The sequence below is a fragment of the Pristiophorus japonicus genome, chromosome 10, assembly GCF_044704955.1.
Source record: "Pristiophorus japonicus isolate sPriJap1 chromosome 10, sPriJap1.hap1, whole genome shotgun sequence".
NCBI classification, from domain to species: Eukaryota; Metazoa; Chordata; class Chondrichthyes; family Pristiophoridae; genus Pristiophorus; species Pristiophorus japonicus.
Genome location: NC_091986.1, coordinates 98,359,083 through 98,385,135, shown reverse-complemented (window position 1 = coordinate 98,385,135; position 26,053 = coordinate 98,359,083). Strand labels below are relative to the sequence as shown.

General features: G+C 42.0%; 1 protein-coding gene across 2 annotated transcripts in view; it reads left to right on the top strand.

Annotated features, from left to right (window-relative positions):
- LOC139275038 (rho GTPase-activating protein 42-like) overlaps positions 1-24,503 on the top strand; it is a 608,898-nt gene extending 584,395 nt beyond the window's left edge. The window contains exons 23-24 of one of the 2 annotated variants that reach the window (XM_070891940.1): positions 5,197-5,276; positions 21,729-24,503. In XM_070891940.1, coding sequence (XP_070748041.1) covers positions 5,197-5,276; positions 21,729-21,817 — 169 coding nt within the window. In that variant the 3' untranslated portion in view covers positions 21,818-24,503. Of the gene's footprint in view, positions 1-4,844; positions 4,939-5,196; positions 5,277-21,728 lie in introns of those variants that run through there. The other variant, XM_070891941.1, reaches the window with a different exon arrangement.
- The last annotated feature ends 1,550 nt before the right edge of the window (positions 24,504-26,053 follow it).

Sequence of the window (26,053 nt, the reverse complement as noted above, 5' to 3'; positions counted from 1 at the left end):
ACTCTGAGATATCTGCGGATGTGTAGCTGCAGGTATGTGTGACCTGCCCTGTATGTTACGATTCGAAAACATCATCACTTTGTTCACCGTACTTGTAGCAGCACTTGTGTGCTGAGAGATTTGCTTCGCATTGTCACTGGTGACAATGAACGCCTGGGCTATTGCTATGGCCTTACTCAAGGTTGGGGTCTCTACAGTCACAAGTTTGCGAAGTATGGTTTCGTCGCCAGTGCCAAGTGCGAAAAAGTCTCTGAGCATGTGCTCCAAATGTCCTTCAAATTCACAATGTCCTGCAAGGCGTCTTAGCTCGGCGACATAACTCATCACTTCCTGGCCTTCAGACCTTTTGTAAGTGTAGAACCGGTACCTCGCCATCAGAACGCTTTCCTTCGGGTTCAAATGCTCTCGGACCAGTGTGCACAAATCATCGTACAATTTCTCCGTGGGTTTCGCTGGAGGATCACCCTTCGTTTGGCAGCGCTCGCTTCCCCATCTAGCTCGTTGGCCATGAAGTATTGGTCAAGTCGCTCCATAAAAGTTTCCCAATCATCTCCCTCCGAGAATTTCTCCAGGATGCCCACTGTTCTCTGCATCTTTGGGTTTGCTATCTGTATCTTGTCGCCAGTTGTTGCGTATGGAGAACGAGTCAGACTGAACACTGTGAGCTCAAAGTAAAGTGTGACAGTCTTTTATTGTAAGTCTCCAGAGTGCCTCTCCAACCTGTGAAGCCTCCTTAAATACCTGTGCTCCCAAAGGATTATGGGATCTCTTGGGACTCCAGGGGATGAACCCTCTAGCAGCTGTACAGAGTAAATACAAGTATACATATATAACAATGTCATTAACTTATCATGCCCCCAGTCAATTTTTAAAAATTAATTCATGGGATGTGGCCGTCACTGGCAAGGCCAGCATTTATTGCCCATTCCTAAATGTCCTTGAAAAGGTGTTGGGGAGCCGCTTTCTTGAACCGATGCGGTCCATGTGGTGAAGGCACTCCCACAGTGCTGTTAGGGAAGGAGTTCTAGGAATATGACCCAACAATGAAGAAAAAGCGATATATTTCCAAGTCGGAATGGTGTGTGACTTGGACGGGAACTTGGAGGTGTTGGTGTTCCCAGGCACCTGCTGCCATTGTCCTTCTAGGTGGTAGAGGTCACGGTTTGGGAAGTACTGTTGAAGAAGCCTTGGCGAGTTGCTGCAGTGCATCTTTTAGATAGTACACACTGCAGCCATGGTGTGCCGGTGGTGGATGGGATGCCAATCAAGCTTTGTCCTGGATGGTGTCAAGCTTCTTCAGGGTTGTTGGAGCTACACGTATCCAGGCAATTGAAGATTATTCCATCATATTCTGACTTGTGCCTTGTAGATGGTGTAAAGGCTTTGAGGAGTCAGGAGGTGAGTCATTCGCCACAAAATATCCAACTTCTGACCTGCTCTTGTTGCAACGGTATTTATGTGGCTGGTCCAGTTAAGTTTCTGGTCACTTATGACCCCCAGAGTGGTGGGGGATTTGGCGATGGTAATGCCATTAAATGTCAAGGGGTGGTGGTTAGACTCTCGCTTGTTGGAGATAGTCATTGCCTGGGACTTGTGTGATGCGAATGTTACTTGCCACTTATCAACCCGAGCCTGAATGTTGTCCAGGTCTTGCTGCATCTGGTTTATTATCTAACGAGTTGTGAATGGAGCTGAATACTGTGCAGTCATCAGCGAACATCCCACTTCTGACCTTTTGAAGGAGGGAAGATCATTGACGAAGCAGCTGAAGATGGTTGGACCTAGGATACTGCCCTGAGGAACTCCTCCAGCAATGTTTTGCAACTGAGTGATTGGCGTCCAACAACCATAACCATCTTCCTTTGTGCTAGTAAGACTCCAGTCAGTGGAGAGTTTTCCCCCGATTCCCATTGACTTAAATTTTACTAGGGCTTGGTTAAATGCTGCCTTGATGTCACCTTACCTTGCCATTTAGCTATTTTGTCCATGCTTTGACCAAGCCTGTAATGAGGTCTGGAGCCGTGTGGTCTAGATGGAACCCAAACGTGGAGTGAATCGAATTGGCTGAAGACTGGCTTTTGTGATGGTGGAGATCTCAGGAGGAGGCCATGTTGGATCATGAACTCAGATACTTCTGCCTGAAGTTGTAAATGCCATCATTTAGGATGGGGCTGTTCATGGAGCCTCGTCCTTGTGTTAGTTGCTTAATTGTCTACCACCATTCGCGACTGGATGTGGCAGGACTGCAGAGCTTTTAGCTGATGTATTGGTTGTGAGGTCGCTTAGCACTGTCGATAGCATGCTGCTTCCATTGTTTAGCATGTATGTAGTCCTGTGTTGCAGCTTCACCAGGTTGGCATCTCATTTTTAATTGTGGCTGCTGCTGCTCCTGGCATGCTCTTCCACTTCCTCATTGAACCAGGATTGTTCAATGGCTGGGTTGTCCATCCGGTTTTATTCTCCTTATACTTTGTCATAGCGCTCCCCTGACTTGATGGTAATGTTAGAGTGAAGATATGCCGGCCCATGAGGTTGCAGAAGCACTCCCTCCCAACTGTATACCACTGTGCCTTCACCTCTGGTGAGTGTGTCCTGCCGGTATGATTCTGCGAGTATGACTTTGTCAGGCTGTTGGTTGATTAACTTGTGGAATAGCTCTTCCAATTTTGGCACAAGTCCTCAGATGTTAATGAGGAGGACCTTGCAAGGTCGACTGGGCTGGGTGTGCCTCTGTTGTGTCCGAATACAATGTCTAGGTCGATGCTGGGTTGTCCGTCCGGTTTTATTCTTCTTATACTTTGTCATAGCGGTTTGGTATAACTGAGTGGCTTGCTCGGCCATTTCAGAGAGCAGTTAAGTGTCACACATAGTCCAGACCAGGTAAGTATGACAGATTTCCTCACCCTACGGACATTAGTGAACCTGATGGGTTTTTACATGGTAGTTGCATGGCCAACATTACTGATAACTAGCTTTTTATTCCAGTTTTATTTGCTTTACTGAATTTAAGTTACCCAGCTGTTGTGGTGGGATTTTAACTCATGTCTCCAGATCATTAGTCCAGACCTCTGGATTATTAGTCCAGTAACATAGCCAGTATCCAATGTTCCTATAATCCTGGCTTTCTCCTTCCCCACTCCTTTTCAATTATCGCTGGCACAATTACCTAAAGCACAGCTCGCACCTTCTGCTCCCTTCCTTCTGTCCTTCATTGTCTTCAATCTACCCCATCTTTCTCCCCTTCTGTTCCCTTTGTCAGTCGCATCGTCACCCTGTTAAGGGCCTTGACCTCGCTCCATCAGAGTAGAGTTTTTCACTGAGCAATTGGGACAAATGCTTCAATAGGCCTCTTACAGGTGCAGGTCATATGCGCTCGTTATTTAAGTGTTCTTTCAGTTTGGGACAGAGTCAAATCCAGGCACAATGGCAGCTGGAAGTCCTGCCCTGCTGCACTTCCAGCAACTTCAGGAAGTGGGCTAGAAATTTCCCAGCCTTTCGTTATTTGATAAATAATGCCATTTTTATGAAGAATAAGAATAAAAATTTCGCCATTTCAGGGTAAATTTGGCCCAAAAATACGCCTGTCATTTAAAAAACGGTGTTGCTGGAAGAATCGTGTTGGATACTGCCGTCCTCTCTAACTTTACCACGAGGCCGATATTGCCAAAACTACAGGGGAGAAAACACTGAAAAAAAATTTGCAAAAATAAAAAATCAGAAAACATTTACAATAACCTTAAGAAATGAATCGCTAAAAAAGTTTAAAAAAAAATTTCAACTTACCTTTTTTGTAGGTCTTCTTACTTACTGACGTTTTTTAGGCTCCAACGCCTGCTTTTTCCATGTGTTATTTTTTGACCCGAGTACAGGTTTGCCGAACGGCCTCATTTAGGTGTTGCTATTTTTAACATATGGCAATCTGGAAAATGGTGATATTTTGAAAATGCCATTTTTAAACTTTGGACAATTTTGTGAAGGATATTTTAAGGACAAAAAAAGAGGTTTTAACATGAAAAAATCACGTTAAAACGTGCATTAGGCTGGCTAATTTCCAGCCCACTGTCTTTAAACTGACTAAAATCAGCTGCTAACTGACTCTTCAGTTACACTCCAGTTAATTAATAGGACCTGGGCAAACAACAAGTGTGTTTGATCCCATATGTAATGCTTTTGCATTGCTGACAACTAACAGAAGCATATTTTGCTAAATAAGAAAGCTGGCAGATAATCAGTTTTACAAAGAAAGTTATAAATTATCACTCAGCTGGATATACCAAATCTTGTTTGGTCAAACTCCTGAAATTCTGGGACAAAATTACAACATTTTAATTTGCAGTTCACCTTTGCTTGCAGCTTGCTCATGTGACATGGCCAATCACAGCTCGGATTTGCCCAATGTTGATGAGCTCTGCCTTTCAACTCGGTGATATTAGGATTGATGTCTGTAACTGATACAGAGGCGAATACTGTATTATTTATACAATAATAAATAATGCTGTCAATGTAGGGAAAATGTTGTTATTTTTGATCCAAACTGAGGCTAATTAAGTATATGGAGACTGATTTTTACATTTTTGAATGAGAACAAAGGCATTTAAAACAATCAAGGCCTTTGACATGGACTGCGTTTGGAAATATAATGTTAGTCATTAGCTGATTACTTAAACAGGTTCGTAAAATAATCAGCTGACTGTTTTTGGGAGTTAAAACCTGAAGTTCCCATGGCCCCATGATTTGCTGCATTTGTGGGATATGCAAGGTAATAAAGCATCACCATCAGTTTAAATGAGGAGTTGCAGTATTTGAAGGATATCACTGATCATCCATCCTCCCACATCTCTTAGGAACAGTGAAGTAATCACATTTCCAACTCATACCTTCACTAACAGTCTGTCCATAATGTGCAGCAGAAGACACATGTAAAAACCCACTGGTGAGGTAGGAGCCAGATCATAATTGCAGTTAACAAATTGGCATTCTAATAATTTAAATTTGTAAAACAAAACATTGTAACATTAGCATACAGCCATAAGATGTTCAGGAAGGTAACAATAGTTACAATGTAGGTTGTGTATTATATGGTCAAATTTACCACTCTAATTGATATCTTGTTAAGAATGTAATATAAAGAAATGATGTACTTACTAGTAATTGTACTGAAAGTGCTTTATGATTAATGTTATTTTTTTAAAACAGCCAAGCCAAAGCGATGTATGCTTGTAAAGCAGAGCACAGCCACGAGCTTTCTTTCCCACAGGGGGCAATGTTCACTAATGGTGAGTTCTAAGATTATTTATAATAGAATACTTGTTATAAAATCCAAAACAAATGACTGGTTAAAGTGCTGTATCATTAACTGTTCAAAAATTAATTCAATGTTAAATGGTGCTTGTATCTGGAATACGCGGGTTGTGTTCTCAGCTTTATAAATCGTTCCTTATTTATTTAATCACCACATACAATTAAGAATTAGTATTGTCCCATTAAGAGTGGGGCTGAAGTAATTGAGTTGGAATTTCATCTTTTTAAACTACCTTGATCAAGTGACCTTCTCTGCTGTATGCAAGGTCTTGTTCGAGGTCAGTCTCTTTTACTGTCACTTTCAATTTTCTCTGTTGCCTTGCAGATTGGAAAAAGTACATTTTCAGCATGTATTGGTTGCTTGCTTCTATTTGCTCAGCCTAGTTTCTTTTTTTATGCTCTGAAAACATTCTAGTAGTAAAGGTTTGTAAGTTTACCAACTTCTAGTGAAGTTTTGTAAAAACAAAGTCATCAGTGCTACTTTACCCCAGCAGATGCTTGCGGAATTCCTGCATTGATTCACCAACTTAGTTGGTTCAGTCTTAGTTAACTCTTCTGGTCAATTCCAACTTCCAGTTCAAACTCCTGGTTCTAACCTTCCCAGTAACTGATATATGCAACCTGTTTTTGCTGTCATTTATTGTCATAATGAATTTTCAAAGTGTGAACCCTGTTCTAAATTCCACACGAGAGCATGACACAGCCCTTTCAATTAATGTAATGCTGTGCTGAGGAAAGTATATCCAAGCTGAATTTCTCCAGCCATAACAAAACCTTGCGTTACAGTTCTGCACTGAAAGATATTACCAGCTCTAGGTCAGATAGGGAATCTAATGTAAGCTCTCAGCCAATGTACCGAAAAGGATTTTCTTGTCAATCAGTATTTTATGCCAGTTTGCATGGTGTTGGTGTTCTCCAGCTTTAGTCCCAAATCCATGCAGGCTTATGTTCAGCAACCAGTCCAATGTTGGCTCCATTGTGCCAGCGACCAAAGTGCCTTTCACCTTCATCTTGAAGTAGAGAACTTGAGCTCTGCTCAGGTATTGTTCCAGGTAGATACCAACACAGAAGCACAACAAGGGGAAAGGGTGCTCTACCACTATGTACACCTATCAAAAGTATCAGCCTCGACAGCAAATCCCATGATTTTAATTGCATTAACTTAGTCCCCAAAACAACAGGTATTCAGGTTGACCTGGGTCCTCAGAATCTTGAATGCTTTGATGTAAGAACAGTTCAAGATAGTTACCCACCCTCATACTCGGAGCACTGCATAGTTGATCTCAAAATCCAAGAAACGTGTATGGAATTTCACTTTGAGTTGTGTGTGTGTGTAATACATATATATATATATATAAAAGAAATACAGAGGCAGAATTTCCGACGTCCCAGGCCCGTACGAAGTTTCTACAGACCTGGGAAGGCATCGGAAAAGACGGATTTCAGCGCGCAATGCGCATGCGCTGAAAACCGGCTTTTCCGATCTGTCAGGCTGGAGCTTGAGAGATCATCCGCAGATCGGTGCGAAGACAGTTGTACGTGGAAGTTTGGGCAATTTACCCATATCTTGCGTAGCAAATGTCCTCAAAACTCTTGCACCTGAAAAAACAGGCACATAGCCTACTTTTACAGGTGTAAGAATTTAAAAACATAGAAAAAACATTATTAAAATAAAAATTTTAAAAACACATTTATGTTAAAACCCTGCCCACTCAGATAATGTTATTTTAACCCTAACCCTAACTTTTTTTGAAAAATCGACAATTTTTTTCTTACATGTGGAATATTTTTAATTTCTATTAGTTTATTGTGTGAAGTATTTTTTAAATGTTTTATCTATTTTTTGTGAGTTTTGGGGTTTTTCTCATTCATTGTAGTAGGAGTTTCGTGAAACTCCTATTATAGTGAATGAGAAAATACTTACCTGTGATTGGGTGTCCAGGCACACGTGACCCCTGCGGACATCCCGACATGCACGCGCTGTGCGTCGCAGGGAGAGAAGGCCTGTGGATTGGGAATTCAAGCGGCCGCAGCAGCTTCAGGTAAGTGCGTATTTTATTTCTATTCTTTATTGATTTGCCCGTGGGAAGTCCTCCTCGGAATTTCTGCCCCACAGAACTGGTATTTAAAAAGTTCTTTTTATATCCTTGGGGCATCCAAAGCACTTTACCACCCAATGGGTTACTTTTGAAATGCTGTCACTGTTTTAATGTAGGCAACTGTGTGCACAAACTACAACCGAATAAATGACCAGATGTGTTAGTGTTGGTTAAGAAATGTTCCCTGCTCTTTGAATAGTGCCTAGGATTTTTAACATCCATGGGTTAAACATCTTATCCAAAAGAAAACACCTCTGACAATGCAGCATTCCCTAAGTACCCAAGTCTGTAGTGGCTCTTGACCCACAGCCTACTGACTCAGGTGAGAGTGCTACCAACTGAGCCACATACTGCTGTTCAACATAACTTTGGTACCCAGAATGCTTAATTTTTGCTTATCAGTGTAGGCTGCATTCCTGCAAAGCAAAAGCCACACATCTGTCCTTATCTGAATTACTGGTTCGTGAGAACGCTTTTTTTGTGAATCAGCTCCAAAAGGTGCCATATAACCTGAAAAAACTAGACTTCATTATCTGAGAAAAACTCAAATGCGATTGGTTGAACAGGACCAACTCATCAATATCTTGTGCAGGCAGAATCTTCTGATTCAGATGAACAGCCAGATCTGTAACAAGTGATGTCTATGGATTCCAACAAATGGTTTGGCTATTTAGAGGGGCAGGATTTTCATCAAACTGGTCAAAATTCTGCTGCACCAAAGAAGGCTTCCTCCTTAATGATAAACAATTCACAAGAGAAATGATTTGTTAATTGGTGCTGACACTGTAGTTATAATTACACAGAATGGAGAATGCTACCAATCCTGCTGAGGGAATATCGAGAGTTAGGAGCAAACTTTAAAAAGCTGGACCTCAGGGGTGGTAATCTCAGAATTATTGCAGAAACCATGTGCCAATTGGCATAGGAATGAACAGATCAGGAAAGTGAACATGTGGATGGTTAAAGAAGTGATGTGGGAAGGAGGGGGTTCCAATACTGTTGCCAGTGTCGCATGAAATGGTATAGGAGAAAGCTGTTGGGATGGGCTGCATCTGAACCGGGCTGGGACCAAGGTCCTAGTGGAAAGGATAAATAGGGTAGTTAAAAGGACTTTAAGCTAATAAATGGGGGGACAGCTCAATCAGAAACAATAATAAAAATGATAGTTTAAAGATGGAAGAAAGGGGATAAGAGCAGAGTTCAAGTCACAAGCAGTGATATAGATACTCCAGATGACAGGAATACTAAAATAACTGAAGGCATTACAATAGGAGTGACAAATAAGAAATACATGTTAAGTTAAATGGTGTGAGAAAGACAGCATTAGGGCAGAAGGATAAGTTAGGGTTTCTTGCCCAAATAAGATATTTATATATTAATGTACAGAGAATAAGAAATAAATTGAGTAATTCGGGCTCAAGTACAACTTCGAGGATATGACATGGTGGCCATTACAGACATATGGCTGCAAGCTGGTCATGATTTTGAGTTAAATATTGCAGGTTAGAAACATAGAAACATAGAAATTTACAATGCAGAATGAGGCCATTTTGGTCCATCGTGTCCGCGCCGGCTGACAAAGAGCCGCACGGCCCTTGGTCAGCAGCCATAAAGGTTACATATAAACCTATGAACAATGACGGAAAGGCAAAGAGCACCCAGCCCAACCAGTCTGTCTCACACAACTGCGACACCCCTTATACTGAAAACATCTACACTCCACCCCAACCGGAGCCATGTGATCCCCTGGGAGAGGCAAAAACATATAAAAAACCAGGCCAATTTAGGGAGAAAAAATCTGAGAAAATTCCTCTCCGACCCATCCAGGCGATCGAAACTAGTCCAGGAGATCACCCTGACCGTATTCTATTCCCTGCAGTACTTACCATAATATCTGCACCGTCCAACAAAAAGTCATCCAGTCTAATCCCAATTACCAGCTCTAGGTCCGTAACCCTGCAGGTTACGGCACATAGGGGTCAAGTTTCGGCCTGAGTTGCTCCTATTTTTTCGGAGCAATTGGTTTAGAATGGAGTATCTTAGAAATTGCAATTCTCGGCATTTAGTTTGCTCCAGTTCTAGTCAGTTAGAACAATGTCATTTTGGAACAGATTTTTTTTCAAAAGGGGGCGTGTCCGGCCACTTACGCCTGTTTTGAAAGTTTAGGCAGTGAAAACTTACCCCAAACAAACTTAGAATGGAGTAAGTGTAGATTTTTGTATGTTCAGAAAAACCTTGCCTACACTTTACAAATCAGGAGTAGGAAGCGGTGGGGTGGGGGGAGGTTGGAGGGGAAGGGAAGTAATTAAATTCTACAAGCATTCAACAGTCTTACTTATACAAATAAAGAGCCATCCTGACTAAAAAAATTATAAGCAAAGCAAAGACAAAATATTGAATATTCCTACCGATGTGAAGCAGCAGCAGCCTTCGAGCTGCGATGCTTCAGGCAGGCCTTCCTTCCATGTAGGAGACAGGGGCGGCATCAGTGGCTTGACGGCAGCCGAAGACACAGCCAGCAAGCAGCCTTCGAGCTGCGAGGGAAGCTGAGGCCATTCGGCCACGGGATAGGGGCGGCTGTGGCTGACAGCGGCCGAAGACACAGAAAGCAGCCTTTGAGCTGCGAGGGAGACTGAGGCCATTCGGCCAAGGACAGTGAGAGGCAGCCAGATAGCCAGTTTGAAACTTAAATTTGCAGAATGGGTGCTGCATTGTCAACACCACGGATTATGCAATGGTTCACCAGCAATTCACTGCATTGGAGAGCATTGATTAGAGCTCACCGCACCAGGAACGTCATAGCCCGTAGGCCGATGGGCAGGAGACCTTACACACGTCGGCAATATCGAGCCAGGCGCTTGTACCTGGACATGAGCGAGGCTGATTGTGTCAAAAGGTTGCGTTTCCGCAGAGAAGTTGTCGCTGAGATCTGTGATAAGCTGAGAGCAGATTTGCAGCCCAGAAGCAGAACGCCAACTGCCTTGTGTGGTGAAGTGAAGGTGACAGCTGCACTTGCCTTCTATGCCTCGGGATCGTTTCAGGCTACAACTGGAGATGTGTGCGCCATCTCTCAACGTGTAATACATGCCTGCATTTACCAGGTCACGGCTGCACTGTATGCGCGGAGGAATTACTTCATCAATTTCCCAATGACCGCACAAGCGATCCATGAGAGGGCTGTGGCTTCTTCAGGATTGCCGGCTTCCCAAAGGTACAGGGCTGCATTGATTGTACCAACATAGCCTTGCGAACACCTGTAGAGGATTCCGAGCAGTACAGGAATAGAAAAGGTTTCCACTCTATCAATGTGCAGCTCGTGTGTGACGATAAGCAGCGCATCATGTCAGTCGATGCGAGATACCCTGGCAGCACCCATGATGTGTTCATCCTACGCGACAGCATTATATCCGACATGTTTGAGCAGCAGCCAGAAGGGCAGAGCTGGCTACTGGGAGACAAAGGGTACGGCCTGATCACCTGGCTCATGATGCCCCTACGCGTGACACGGACAGAAGCTGACCGTCAATACAACTTGGCGCACATTGCGACACGCAGCATCATTGAGAGGACCATTGGCATATTGAAACAGCGTTTCTGATGCCTGGACCATTCCGGAGGCCATTTGCAATACTCTCCTCAGATTGTCGGTCACTTCACTGTTGTGTGCTGCATGCTCCATAACTTAGCCATCATGAGGCAGCAAGAGCTGGTAGTGGAACCAGAAGACCCACGTGAGGGTCCAGTGCATGATGATAGTATTATGGAAGAGCAGGATGTGGATGATGACGACGATCAGGAAAGCATGCAAGTGACTGATGCCGGAGCACGAGGTCGGAGGAGGGCCGTCCATCGTGCCCCTTTAACGATTGCTCGAGCCCTGCGCCAGCAGCTCATCCGTGAACGCTTCAATTACTGATGCCTGAGGGCTCTGCGAGCACTGTTGCGCATGGACATGTTTATTCTTTGCAGTTGTTCCTATGTTATGTTGTGTTAATGGAAAATGAATCAGTTTTCATGAAAAAATATTTTATTGAAAAGTTAACGTCACTGTAATAAAATATTTGTTGTATCAAACTTTACTTTTTAATATGACTCTTGAAGATCACTTAAAAACTTTAAGATCACTTATAAACTTGTAAAGTTACAAAAGTTACATAACAATTTCAATGTGAAAAACGCTACTACAGCTACATCAAGAGCAAGAACAAAAGCAGCAAAGAAAGGCTGCAACCATCTCTCATCCACATCTCAGTGAATGTTCACTTCTTCATGGGGGTGTCATTTGATTGGCGGGGCTGTGTGCCCTTAATGCAGCAGCTACCTCCATGATGTCCTGTGCCGTCGCTTGCATGCCCTCCCTGATGGCCTGTGCCATCAATTGCACTCCCTCGGACACTCCCTCCCTAAGGTCCCATGTCATTACTGCAATTTCTCCCGTCAGGACCGTCATCTCTTCACCCACTGCACTGATGCTACCGATGAGTGATCAGGTAAGCTCATTGGTCTCCACACCCAATGCCACAAACTGAGTCGCATCTGTTGCACGCTACATCTCAGGAGAGCGTGTCTCCAATCTCCTTCTCCTCTGCCTGGGTCTGCACTACACTGGGAGGTGCGGGCACGGACGGTGCGATGCTCGGTTTTCCAAACGGCACCACTACACAGGGAGGCACGGACTGGGATGGTGGGACACTTGGTGTTCCAGATGACAGCACTCGAGTGCGAGCCGTGGGCTGGGATAGTGGGTGAATGGGTATAAACTGCTCCATTATATCACCAGCACCACTGGGACCCGCAATGTCGGAATCAAAACCATGGAAGGTGGAAATAGAACCTAGGCAAGGGGTTGAAACTCTGATGCCCCTTAATAGGGGCTCAGACACATTAATTTGGAAGCTCTCTCCTGTAGACATTTCAGTCATCGCCGCCATCATCCAGTCTGGATCGTCCGCATCTGGTTGTACTAGTTCTTGTTCTGTACCTTCAGGATCCTCAGGGTTGGCAGCAGCATCATCATCATCATCATGTTCTGCAAAATACATCAGAACAGTCAAATGTTTAACAGCAAGGGAGGAGGCAGGATGGGTGACATGAGTACTCTCACACATAGCAGGCCAGGCAGCAGGTTGATTTGAAGGGCCACGATGCATTTTCAGGACTTAATCTTCCTCGCGTGCGGGCACAGATTATTCTGTACTGATTGCTTTTCTCCATGTACGACTCATCATAGCAGCTACCCTTTGTTCCAAGGGTGTCAGTGGATGCAGATTTGGCGTGCCTCCTCCTGTTCGAGTTGCTTCCCTTTTGTTGTGGGCCAATTTCTTCTGCAAAGAGTAAAATATAACTTTATACAGAGTGAGTCTTTCTGCAGGGTGGGACATGCAGATAGTCACATTACAATTACGATTACATTAAAAATTGAAAATATTACTTACACTAACTACTTGACCAAGATAGTGCCATTTCTTTTTACACTGGCTTCCAGATCTCATGGTATGCACCACTGCGCAGTAATCTTCTGCAACTTGGATCCAGCGTTTCTTCATCTTTAGATGGCACTTTTATGCGACCTCTGTTGCTGGTATCTAGCTTCTGCCATCTCTGCTCAATGACGTTGACTAATATCTCCACTTCCTCATGCAAGAAATTATTTGTTCTTGGTGGACGTTATTCCATTGCTGTATTGACTTGACACTCTTATTTTTCAAAACACACAGTCCTTAATTTGCATGCACCAATGCAGCACCTGTTCTGGAAGTTTAGCAGTGAAAAGCAGCACTTACTGATTTCAGCAGGTGATTTATTCAACAGTGCTGCTAAAAGCACTCCTTCAGTCACAAAAAAATCACCAAAATTAAATCCAAGCCTTTCCAGAGGTCCACGAGACAAATCAGCACTTTTCTTTAAGTTCCTTTAAAAATGGCCGAGTGCCAATGTTTCTGGGCTACTGCGCGTGCGCGCACGCTCCAACGCACATGCACAGGGCTGCCGGCACGACGTTGCCTCATTTAACTTAGCCCCGCCCCCCTCCACTTGCAGAATCGGCGCGACTCTGTGGCTCCACCCCCCTCTGCTGTGTGCGCACCGCGCCGAGCTCCCAGGGACCAGCAAGGAGCCGGAGAATTAAGAGGTATTTTTCTGTCGTGCTTTTAGGGGAAAAAAACGGGCATCCAGGTCGGGGCTGTGCCGTTGTCGGTGCGGCCCGAAACTTGACCCCCGTTAATTGCCCATCCAACTATCTATTAAAAGTGGTGAGGGTTTCTGCATCCACCATTCTTCCAGGCAGCGAGTTCCAGATCCCCACAACCCTCTGCGTAAAGAAGCCCCCTCTCAAATCCCCTCTAAACCTTCCACCAACCACCTTAAAACTATGCCCCCTCTTAATAAACCCCTCCACCAATGGAAATAGACCCTTACTATCCACTATGTCCAGGCCCCTCAATATTTTGTACACCTCAATGAGGTCTCCTCTCAACCTCCTCTGTTCCAATGAGAACAAAACCAGCCTATCCAATCTGTCCTCATAACTAAGATTCTCCATTCCAGGCAGAATCCTAGTAAATATCCTCTGCACCCTCTCTAGTGCAATCATGTCCTTCCTATAATATGGTGACCAGAACTGCATGCAGTACTCCAGCTGTGGCCTAACAAAAGTATTATATAATTTAAGCAAACCTCCCTGCTCTTATATTCTATGCCTCGGCCAATAAAGGCAAGCATTCCATATGCCTTCTTAACCACCTTATCCACCTGGCCTGCTACTTTCAGGGAGCTGTGGACATGCACTCCAAGGTCCCTTTGTTCATCCACACTATTAAGTGGCCTACCGCTTAATGTGTAAACTCTTTCCTTATTAGCCCTCCCAAAGTGCACCATCTCACACTTCTCTGAATTAAATTCCATTTGCCACTGCTCTGCCCACCTGGCCAGTAGATTGATATCTTCCTGCAGCCCATGACTTTCCTTTTCATTATCAACCACACTGCCAATTTTAGTGTTGTCTGCAAACTTCTTAATCATAATCCCTTTATTCAAATCTAAATTGTTGATATATACCACAAAAAGCAAGGGATTCAGTACTGAGCCCTGTGGAAGCCCACTGGAAACATCCTTCCAGTCACAAAAACATCCATCACTCATTACGCTTTGTTTCCTACCTCCAAGCCAATTTTGGAGACAACTTGCCACTTTGCCCTGGATCCCATGGACTTTAACCTTCATGACTAGTCTACCATACGGGACCTTATCAAAAGCCTTGCTAAAGTCCATATATACTACATCGTACGTACTACCCTCATCGACCCTCTTGGTTACCTCCTCAAAAAATTCAATCAGGTTAGTGAAACACTATCTTCCCTTAACAAATCCGTGCTGACTGTCCCTAATTAATGCTTGCCTTTCCAAATGCAGATTTATCCTGTTTTTCAGAATTTTTTCCAATAATTTTCCCACCACTGTGGTTAGGCTGACAGGCCTGTAATTACTCGGCCTATCCCTTTTTCCCTTCTTAAACAAGGGTACTACACTAGCAGTCCTCCAATCCTCCGGCACCATGCCCAGATCCAAAGAGGACTGGAAAATGATGGTCAAGGCCTCTGCTATTTCCTTTTTTACTTCGCTCAACAGCCTAGAACGCATTTCATCCGGGCCTGGGGACATATCTACTTTCAAAGCTGTTAAACCCCTTAATACTTCCTCTCTCACTATATTTATTTCATCCAGAATATCACACTCCTCTATAGTAGTATCTGCATTACCTCTTTCCTTTGTGAAAACAGATGCAAAGTATTCGTTACGAACCCGACTAACATCTTCCGCCTCCACACCAACTTGAATCTGACTGAATTATGGTCACTGGCACCCAAGTGTTGGACTTGCTACATACTAACTAAAAAAGTTCTCTTGAATGCATTTCAAGAATTCCACACCCTCTATAACCTTCACACTAAATTTGTCCCAATCAATATTTGGATAGTTAAAATCCCCTATTATTACTACCCTATGGTTTTTAGACTTCACAGCAATTTTCCTACATATTTGCTCCTTTATCTCTCTCCCACTGTTTGGGGGTCTATAATATACACCCAGCATGTGATCACCCCTTTTTTATTTTTCAATTCGACCCATATGGCCTCATTTGATGATCCCTCTAACATATCATCCCTCCTCACCGCTGTAATAGTTTCTTTAATCAGTATTGCAAACCCCTCCCCCCTCTCTTTTTACCCCCCTCTCTAAAAATCCTGTAGCCAGGAATATTGATCTGCCAAACCTGCCCCTCTTTCAGCCATGTTTCTGTAATGGCTATAATGTCATATTCCCAAGTGTCTACCTGTGCTCTTAGCTCATCCGCCTTATTCGTTATACTCCTTGCATTAAAGTATATACCATTCAGCATAGGAAGACCTCCTTGCTTACTACATACCAAGCCCTGTTTCCTCTGTCTTACAGATTCGCTTTCTAGATTCTTGCTATCCAACTTCTGCTTTACTTCCTTCCCTTTTGAATTCGTTCTCAGGTTCCCATCCCCCTGCCAAGCAAGTTTAAACTCTCCCAACAGCACTAGCAAAACTCCCCATGAGGATATTGGTCCTGGCACTGTTGAGGTGCAACCCGTCTGGTTTGTACAGGTTGCATCTCCCCCAGAAGCAGTCCCAATGCCTTAAGAATTTAAAACCCTCCCTCCTACACCAACTTTCCAGCCACGTGTTCATCCTCTCTATCGTTCTATTCTTATACTCATTAGCACGTGGCACTAGTAGTAACCCGGAGATTACTACCTTTGAGGTCCTAACCTTTAATTTTCTTCCTAGCTCCCTAAATTCTTCCTGTAGGTCCTCATCCCTCATTTTACCTATGTCGTTGGTCCCGATATGGATCATGACCTCTAGCTGTTTACCCTCCCTCACCCCCACCCCCCGCCCCCACCCAGGATGCCCTGCAGCCGCTCTGTGACATCCTTGACCCTGGCACCAGGGAGGCTCAAAACCATTCGGGAGTCACATCTACGGCCGCAGGAACGCCTGTCTGTTCCCCTAACTATAGAATCCCCTATCACCCTAGGACTCCCTAGGGTTCTTTTGTTCTTCGTCCCTCCCCCTGTGCAGCTGAGCCACACGTGGTGCCTTGGAATTGGCTCTGGCTGCATTCCCCAGAGGCATCATTGTCCTTACCGATACTCAGAATTGAATATTGGTTTGAAAGCGAGATGGACTCAAGGGGGGAACTCCTGCGCTACCTGCCTAGCACACTTACTATGTCTGGTGGTCACCCACTTCCCCTCTACCTGCACGCCTTTAAGCTGCGGGGCGACCACCTCCTGAAACGTGCTATCCACGTAGTTCTCAGCCTCGCGGATGCACCTTATTGACTGCACCCGCTGCTCCAGCTCCAAAACGCGGAGCTCGAGCAGTTGAAGCTGGAGACACCTCCTGCACACATGGTTGTCTAGGCTGCGTGAAGCGTCCAGGTTTTCCCACATGCTGCAGAATGTGCACTCCGCAGGACTGAGCTGCACTGCCATCCGTCTAGATAGCCTTATCTAGTTTAAAATCTACTTAAAAAGAAATAGAGAAAAGAGAGCTACTCACCAACTCACCTCACCGACCTCTGTGGCCTCCTGAACTCCCGACCTCTGTGGCCTCCCGAACTCTCGGCCTCCGAACTCCCGACCTACTTAAAAAGAAATAGAGAAAAGAGAGCTACTTATCAACTCACCTCACCGACCTCCGAGGCCTCCGAACTCCTGGCCTCCGAACTCCCAACTCACCGACCTCACAGGGCCTACCGACTCACCGACTTCACAGGGCCTGGCGACCTCAGGGCCTACCGAGTCGCCGACCTCACAGGGCCTACCTACTCGCCGACCTCTGCGGCCTACCATACTCACCGATCTCCCAAACTCGGACTCCCCGGAACTCGGACTCTCCCGAACTCGGATTCTCCTGCTCTCCGACTCTCCTGGAACTCTTTCGAAAGGATTGAGAAACTCGAAGAAGAAGAGGATAGCCTTATTGATTAAAGATACTGTTAGGTAAGGGAAAGCAATATGTGGAGACTCAGGTTGGAATTGAGGAATAAGAGAGGACTTAATGGGAGTTGGCTACAGGCCTCCTGATAGCAGAAATGAAGTGACTGAATGTATTAATTCCCCTCCCCTTCCCCTTTCAGAATTCCGAAGGAACGGCAACCTCTGCAACATCCTGGTCCACTCCTCCATGACTAACAGTACATAAAAGATATCTCTCAAAGCTAATTGCAAGGCTGCTGCCAGAACAATTTGCAAGCTTTCATTAAGCTTTATTGTTTGTCTTGATGATTCAAGATAGCTGGTACTGTCTTACTCCAAGCTGGCTGAAAGATAAAAGTTGTTGCTGCTGCACTACCAGTTTTTACATTAGCAGTAAGCAAAGGTGAAATGAATAAGAAAGTCTCGAGCTCTTTGTTCTATCTCCACATCAGAGCATCTACCTGGTTTATCCCTCTTTTTCATTTTAAAAGTGCTTAACTACCATGTACATTTGCCAAGTATACCCATGGCTTACTGTCATTTTGTGGTTTTCCTTCCCCCTCTGCCATATATAAAGCAAAGGCTTTATATATGGCAGAGTGACAGTAGTTCACTTGGTTCCTTGTGCAGGTGCAAAGGTATGTTCTCTAGGTTACTTCCATGCTCCCCATATAAATAACACTAACTTAATTTAGTATAAGAACATATGAACATAAGAAATAGGAGCAGGAGTAGGCCATACGGCCCCTCGAGCCTGCTCTGCCATTTAATACAATCATGGCTGATCCGATCATAGACTCAGGTCCACTTCCCTGCTCGCTCCCCATAACCCCTTATTCCCTTATCGTTTAAGAAATTGTCTACTTCTGTCTTAAATTTATTCAATGTTCCAGCTTCCACAGCTCTCTGAGCGAATTCCATAGACTTACAACCCTCTGAGAGAAGACATTCCTCCTCATCACAGTATTAAATGGGCGGCCCCTTATTCTAAGATTATGCCCTCTAGTTCTAGTTTCCCCTATCAGTGGAAACATCCACCTTGTCAAGTCCCCTCATAATCTTGTACATTTCGATAAGATGACCTGAATTCCAATGAGTAGAGGCCCAACCTACTTGACCTTTCCTCATAAGTCAACTCCCTCATCTCCGGAATCAACCTAGTGAACCTTCTCTGAACTGCCTCCAAAGCAAATATATCCTTTTGTAAATATGGAAACCAAAACTGCACGCAGTATTCCAGGTGTGGCCTCATCAATACCCTATACAACTGTAGCAAGACTTCCCTGCTTTTATACTCCATCCACTTTGCAATAAAGGCCAAGATTCCATTGGCCTTCCTGATCATTTGCTGTACCTGCAGACTAACCTTTTGTGTTTTATGCACAAGTGCTCCCAGGTCCCGCTGTACTGCAGCACTTTGCAATTTTTACCATTTAAATGGTAACTTGCTCTTTGATTTTTTTCTGCCAAAGTGCATGACCTCACACTTTCCAACATTATACTCCATCTGCCAAATTTTTGCCCACTCACTTAGCCTGTCTATGTCCTTTTGCAGATTTTTCGTGTCCTCCTCACACATTGCTTTTCCTCCCAAATTTGTATCGTCAGCAAACTTGGCTACATTACACTTGGTCCCTTCTTCCAAGTCGTTAATATAGATTGTAAATAGCTGGGATCCCAGCACTGATCCCTGTGGCACCCCACTAGTTACTGATTGCCAACCCAAGATGAACCATTTATCCTGACTCTCTGTTCTCTCTTAGTTAGCCAATCCTCTATCCATGCTAATATATTACCCCCAACCCCGTGAACTTTTATCTTGTGCAGTATGTGGCACCTTGTATGTGGCACCTTGTAAAATGCCTTCTGGAAGTCCAAATACACCACATCCACTGGTTCTCCTTTATCCACACTGTTCGTTACATCCTCAAAGAATTCCAGCAAATTTGTCAAACATAACTTCCCCTTCATAAATCTATGATGACCCTGCCTGACCGAATTTTGCTTTTCCAAATGTCCTGCTACTGCTTCTTTAATAATGGACTCCACCATTTTCCTCCTGTGGCATTATACAGGGAAAGTCAAGACCAAGTGCAGTATTCAGGTCAAGCAGGATTAGAGGGTGAGGAGATGATTGAATCCAAGAGAGTGGGAAGGGAAGAGGATATGGACAGGAGATGGGGGGATGAGGATGGTGAGAGCAAAGACAGGATTGTGAAGACAATGATAAAAGAGGAACCTGATGCAGAATATTGTGAGGTTGGAGGGAGGTAGGAAGTAGATTAAATATTTTAAGTGATTAAAATCAAAATTGAGGTTTGTGAAGTGGTGTCAAATGAGGAAGTGGTGTCAAAAGAAAAATGGGAGGTGGGGGCTATGATAAAATATGAATGGAAATTTATTGTCAGTGACATCTTTATCCAGTGCTTTGCGATCTTGAGGAAGAGTTTTTTCTTTGAAGAAAATGCATCTCTTCTGAGGAATGGTGATCTAAGTAGGTTTTATTCCAGAAGTATTGTAACCTTAACTGGGGAGCAACAGAGAATAGTATTTTGGTGATTTCTTTTTTCCCCATGAGGTTTGCTAACCAAGACTTCCATCTATGTTAAAAGGTGAGTTCAGGGTCAATACAATGGGTCTGTTATGTAACAGTTGAGTCCCCCATAACCTGATCCGCTCAGCACCATCTACAGGTGCAATATCAAATGAATGTTCATCAAAATTCAAATAAATCTCTCGTAATTAATTCTGTGACTGAATTAATAGTGCATTACTGCATGTTTAATGTTGTTTCTGATCAATTTCATAGTGATTTACATTGAAGCCTATGTTTGATCATTGGTAATTTAATGTATTTTTAAAATTATGCCTTCAATATTTCTAAAGAATGTGATGCTTTTGAGCCAAAATAATTGCAATTTTTTGTGCGATAGGTTCCATTTTTATTTTAACTGTTACTGATGTAATGTCTCTCTCTCTGTGATTGGTTTCTTTTTATGAAAAATAGAAATTGCCATTTATCCATAAATTTCTAGTTTGTTTTGTTGTAAATTTAAAATTTGTTTCACTCGTAACCTCAACAGTCTCAAAATCATTTGCGGAATGTTTTCACCTTTATAGGTTCACTGGTGACATTCTGAATTTCTGTTTTACTGTTCCAATGTTGAGTGAAGGTGTCTGCTGTAAATAATTTTAGTTGCTTGCTGCAGTCTGAATCCAAGCTCTCTCAGGGCTTGTCTCTGCATTTAATTTGCTAATTTCATGTAAATATATTTTTGAAAGTTGACAATTTCTAGCTAAGGTAAAAAGCCAAATGTTATTAATGTTGTATTTGATCCATGACTCATTATTTTTCTGTTATGAAAGGAGGTTTCTTTTGCTTGATTTTATGAGTGCAGTTTAATGCTTTGAGATTTATGCATTTCTAATGTTGAAGTTTATACAAGCGGAATGTTCTTCCCTTCTCTCATGCTGAGACATAGTTCCAGGACACAAATGCACCGTCATACTTCACTCAAGTGGTCATTTTAATATAAGCTTTGACATTGACTGTTGCTATTCAACCATAGCAGTATCAGAGCCAAGTCTAATTGATTCATGTGTGGGCACTTTCCAGCAGGATTCACAAGATTTGGATCATGATTGGACCCCTAGGTTGATTTTTTTCCCCTCCTTTCCTCTGACCACTGAGAATAATTGCAGTGACCTCTCCGTCACTCTAATTGATATCAGATAAAAGCAGAAATATTCTAATTCTAAACGCATACCAAAATGATTAATCCACTGAAAATGAGAAGTTTTTAAAAAAATTCAAGGGCCAAGGCGCCAGAGTGCAGGATGTTACCAAGTTTGAAAAGAGCAAATGATGGCTTCTTTAATAATATTGAATAGGTGAGCCAAGCTTGGATTTTAAAAGCCTGCACATTGTATGAGAAATGAAAGATTAAAGGAAGTAGAGTTCTAATTTTGCAGTCCTGGGAAAGAGTGAGTTACAGTAAATATTAGGACAGGGTAAATGTACTCCATAAATGATCCTCAACACCAGATGTTGGTTTACTCACATTTTTTAATCCATTCACAGCTGCTTTTGAGACCAATTCTATTAACTGTGGGAATACCAATCATTTTTTTACTTTATTTAGATTTGAATTTTCCTTTATACACTGTGTTGTGACTTTATCTAAACTATCTTATGCTATGTTTTGCTTTCTTAGAATATCAGTTACTCAAAAGCAATGACCGTAAGCTTAAATTGTCTTCAGCTCTTAATAGATTTAACAGCAATGATGATTAAATCATTTTCATTCTGTTTACTCTAGTACATGCATCCGTGGAACCAGGTTGGCTTCAGGGAACGTATGAAGGCAAAACAGGACTGATCCCTGCAAATTACGTTGTTTTTCTTTGATAACTGCTGGCAAGACTAGAAAATCTCCATGGTATCCATGGTGAACAAAATGCTACAAACTGAGAATGCTATATTCCAACACAGCAGTTGGAAGTGGTGGGGTGTTTGCATCTTCAAAAAGTATGCCTTTTTATGGTATGGAGTAAAGGTCTGCATCAATAACTATTTGTTTTAACAAAAAATACTAATCTTATTAGCCATAGTTATTGACGAATATTCATTTTGCCATATTGAAAATGGAAAAAAATGACTAAATATAAGTAAATATAATAGACATACACATATTTTATAAAGCTGTAGCATTTGTATTTTAAGACTCCCTGTTTGGAATGCCAAGTAGGACATATGGGCTATATTTGAACTGTATGAACAATGGAAATTTTATCTTGCTGGTGATTTTTGTGTCACATTGGATAAAAGAGAAATTTATATGTATTGCATTATCATAGCTACACAAATTCTGAATTTATTTACATCTATGATTTGAACCTAGCTACAGTGTTTTTCTTCAGGCAGAATTTCTGATGCTTCTTTCAGCCTAAATCTCCCCAAATTCTGCTTTTTATCAATTAACTTAAATGATCACTTTTTAAATCAAATGTTATAGACATGTAACTATCCTTGATTTCAGCCTTCATAGAGTGTTGGATGCTGGTGATCACTTTTGCTTACATGTCACTCATGTAAAATAAATCAAATCATTAGGTTCTTGAAGCTCATAAGATATTTTTACTCGAAGATGTCATCAGTTTCATTAGAATTGGTAACTGGTAGTAGGTATCTACTTCAATACTTAAGTAATAAAGCATAAAGATCTAAATTACTTTATTTTGAAATGGATAGATATGGATTGTAAATTGAATATACTTTGGTTAATAAACTATTTGTGATGCCAACTATATGTATGCAAAGAGCATGCAGAAAACAAGCGCAGGCAGCAGAAGGAGCGTGCGGCAAACCAGTCCGTCCCACCCACCCTTTCCTTCAACGACTGTCTGTCCCACCTGTGACAGAGACTGTAATTCCCATATTGGACTGTTCAGTCACGTGAGAACTCTCTTTTAGAGTGGAAGCACGTCTTCCTCGATTTCGAGAGACTGCCTATGATGATGATGATGCCAAAGTACTTGAGGACAATAAATCCATTGACACCAAAGATTAAGGCAGTGATAAAATACAAACATCCAGTATTGTGTTGGTCTCAGATTATCTGCGAAAAGCCTCTAATCTTCTCTCAGCCATCCAATGATCTAATGGTCCAGTAATAACACTGATCTAATTAGTGCATGTAAGAAAGCTATTCGTTACCTTTCATGCAATTTCAGTTTCTCCTTGTGTCAAAATTATATATATATATATATATATATATATATGACATATGTTCACAGTTCTCCTGCTAAAAATCAAATATTATTTTATTTCTGCAATTTAAATTGAAAATGTAATTTTTTGGGGGGAAAAAATTGTGCCCACAAGATTTTAGTACTTTTTGTTAGAAAAAAGCTGCCAAGCATTGAGTGAAAGGGGCACAGAGGGAATTGTGCTAACTTTGAGGACAAATCGCACTTTTTACTCTAATTTTATTTGTTCCAATACACTGGTGTATTGATATCTTGTTTAAATGTTGATTTTCTTTCCTAAATATATATCATTCAGTGGTAACATTGATAGTTTAAATATATATTGTCAAATAGTTTAGTTGGTTTTCGTGTATTTAATAATTATTAATATCTGTCACAAAATGCAAAGTGGTCAACTGAATGTTTTCTGATCATTCAAATTTCTTTGTATAAAATTACATGGTTGTACCTATGACTTGGTATATAATTTATACAGTTTTATTGCCATTTGAAAGTACTTGTATTTGGAATACAATATATATAAAAAAAGGTTTTAGACATGTATTTAACGACTGAATAATGAAAATATGAACCAGAAATTGACAGTCAGCAGATTGTGAACCAATTTATATCCTTTGGGCGAATGTGAATACTCACACTACATAACACAATGCAAATTAATTGCTGCTGTAGTCACAAGAAAGGATATTTTCTGTGGTAGCAGAATGAATTGTATTTAGCTACGTTGGTGTGGGATCACAAATAATTATTACATTTTATGGCAATTGGAAATGTAATTTCAGTGGTACAATGGATTTACAATGCCATTTTCAATTTTAGAAGACTATATTTTCTGATGAGACAAGACTCTGTAATGATGAGATTTATATTTCAATATAAATGGAAAATATGAGGCCTGGGGAATTTGGCTTACCTAGATCTCTCATCCCAGGCCCTTTGATTTAAAATAAGGGGAGCTTAATGTTTTAGTAGCAAAAAAGATTCATCAAGCAATTGTTCTAATATACCGATGTAGTACACTACAAATAAATATAAATTATGTGTTGCTGAAATGTTGTAATAATACTCTAGCACCAAATCAAACACCAAATGATAAAAGCAGCCCAATTTTGTTGAGCAACATTGCAAAAAAAGTGTCTTGGTGAAAATGCATTGCAGATAGAGTGGAAGAGAAATTACAAGGCCTTAAACCAAATCTCTAAGCGTTTATTTGTTGCAAATTAGCAACATTTAATGATGTAAACTAGTGGTGAAAAACTGGTGGTGTCGAATAAAAGGTTTCACCGATTTTCATATTGCTGAATATTGATTGTATGTCAACATTTTAATGGTGCTTGTCACAAGTAACTGTTCAAAAACATTTGTAATAAGCTTGAGTCACTATAAGTTCTCTTAACTATCAAAAACTGATAGTTGTTATTTGGAAACTAAATTATATTATACTGACAGCTTTACATTTGTGCACTAACTTTTTAACCCTTTGATGCCCTTGTCCAAGGCTTTGTAAGTGATGGCTGTTACACAGTTGAATGTGTTAATAATTCTGTGATTTACAGGATGTCCTAAGTACAAATAGAAGAAAATATATATAATTAGAAACTTATTTTTTAATGTGGTTGATTCTTAACGGTTGCCTGAAGTGGCTTAGCAAGTCCCTCAATTGAGTCAAACTGCTGAAAATAGGGATGGGCCATAAATGCCAGCCTTGTCAGTGACTCCCGCACCCTGAGAATGGAAACAAGCATATTTTTATTATTTGTGCATTATGCTTAGCAAGGTGAGAAATGACAGTACAGAGGAACCAAATGTTGATTTGATTTGCACCTGATTAGGAGTAATTGATCCTAGAAAAGCTCTCAGTTTTTCCTTCACTTCTGTGAAAATGTGCCTAATGCTTTTTTTCCCATTTTCCAAAAATGCCTACCCTTATAATCACTAGATATGTTGCCATAATTAGAAATAATTGTACCAAATTTGAGTAGAGATTTGTACTTTGGGCACCTATCCAATACTGCAACTCATTTCATCAGGACGCAAAACAGCCATCTGAGAAACTAGATTGTCTCCCATCTGTCTGAGCTGGTTTCAAACTGTGGACCAATAAAGAGAAATAACAGTTTGGATCTAATTACTTCATACCGCCCTTTTTTAGAATAGAAATTTTGCAGTGCACTTTACTCCCAAAAAATGCATACAGTTCTTTCCAGTGTTTAGTGCCATCCAGAGTGGTCTCTTTCTTAGTGAATAAACGCAAATCTTCACAGGGAAGCTCTGTAACCAAGTTATAAATCTGATTGAGTCAAAAAAAATGACTGCGGTATAGTACCCAACTATTTTCCCTTTTTATTAACAAGCTCTAAAACTACCAATTTCAGACAACATCCTGACACATTCCTCACTTTGGGAGCTTAGGTACAGGAGTAGGCCATTCACCCTCTCGAGCCACTTCCACCATTCAATCAGGTCATGGTTGATCAGTACTTCACCTTCATGTATCCGCCTTTGCACCATATCCCTTGATACCCTGACTTAACCTAAATCTATCAATCGTAATCTTGAAAAATTCAATTCACCTAGCACCACAGTCTTTTGGGGAAGAGATTTCCACTTCCTTTTGTGTCAGAGAAGTGCTTTCTGATTTCTGAATGGCCGAGCTGTAACTTTAAGATGGTGCCTCTTTGTTCTGGAATCCCCCACCAGAGGAAATAGTTTCTCTCGCTGGAATTCTCTGGGGTCTGTGCAGGAACGATCGAAGACGGATTGGGTGAGAAATTTGAAACCAGTCGGAGCGGGTTGGGAACCAGCCGTCAGCCCGTTCCCACGCACCATTCCCTTGGGCGCATCTGCCAGCGTGGCAGTGACCCGAACGGCAGAG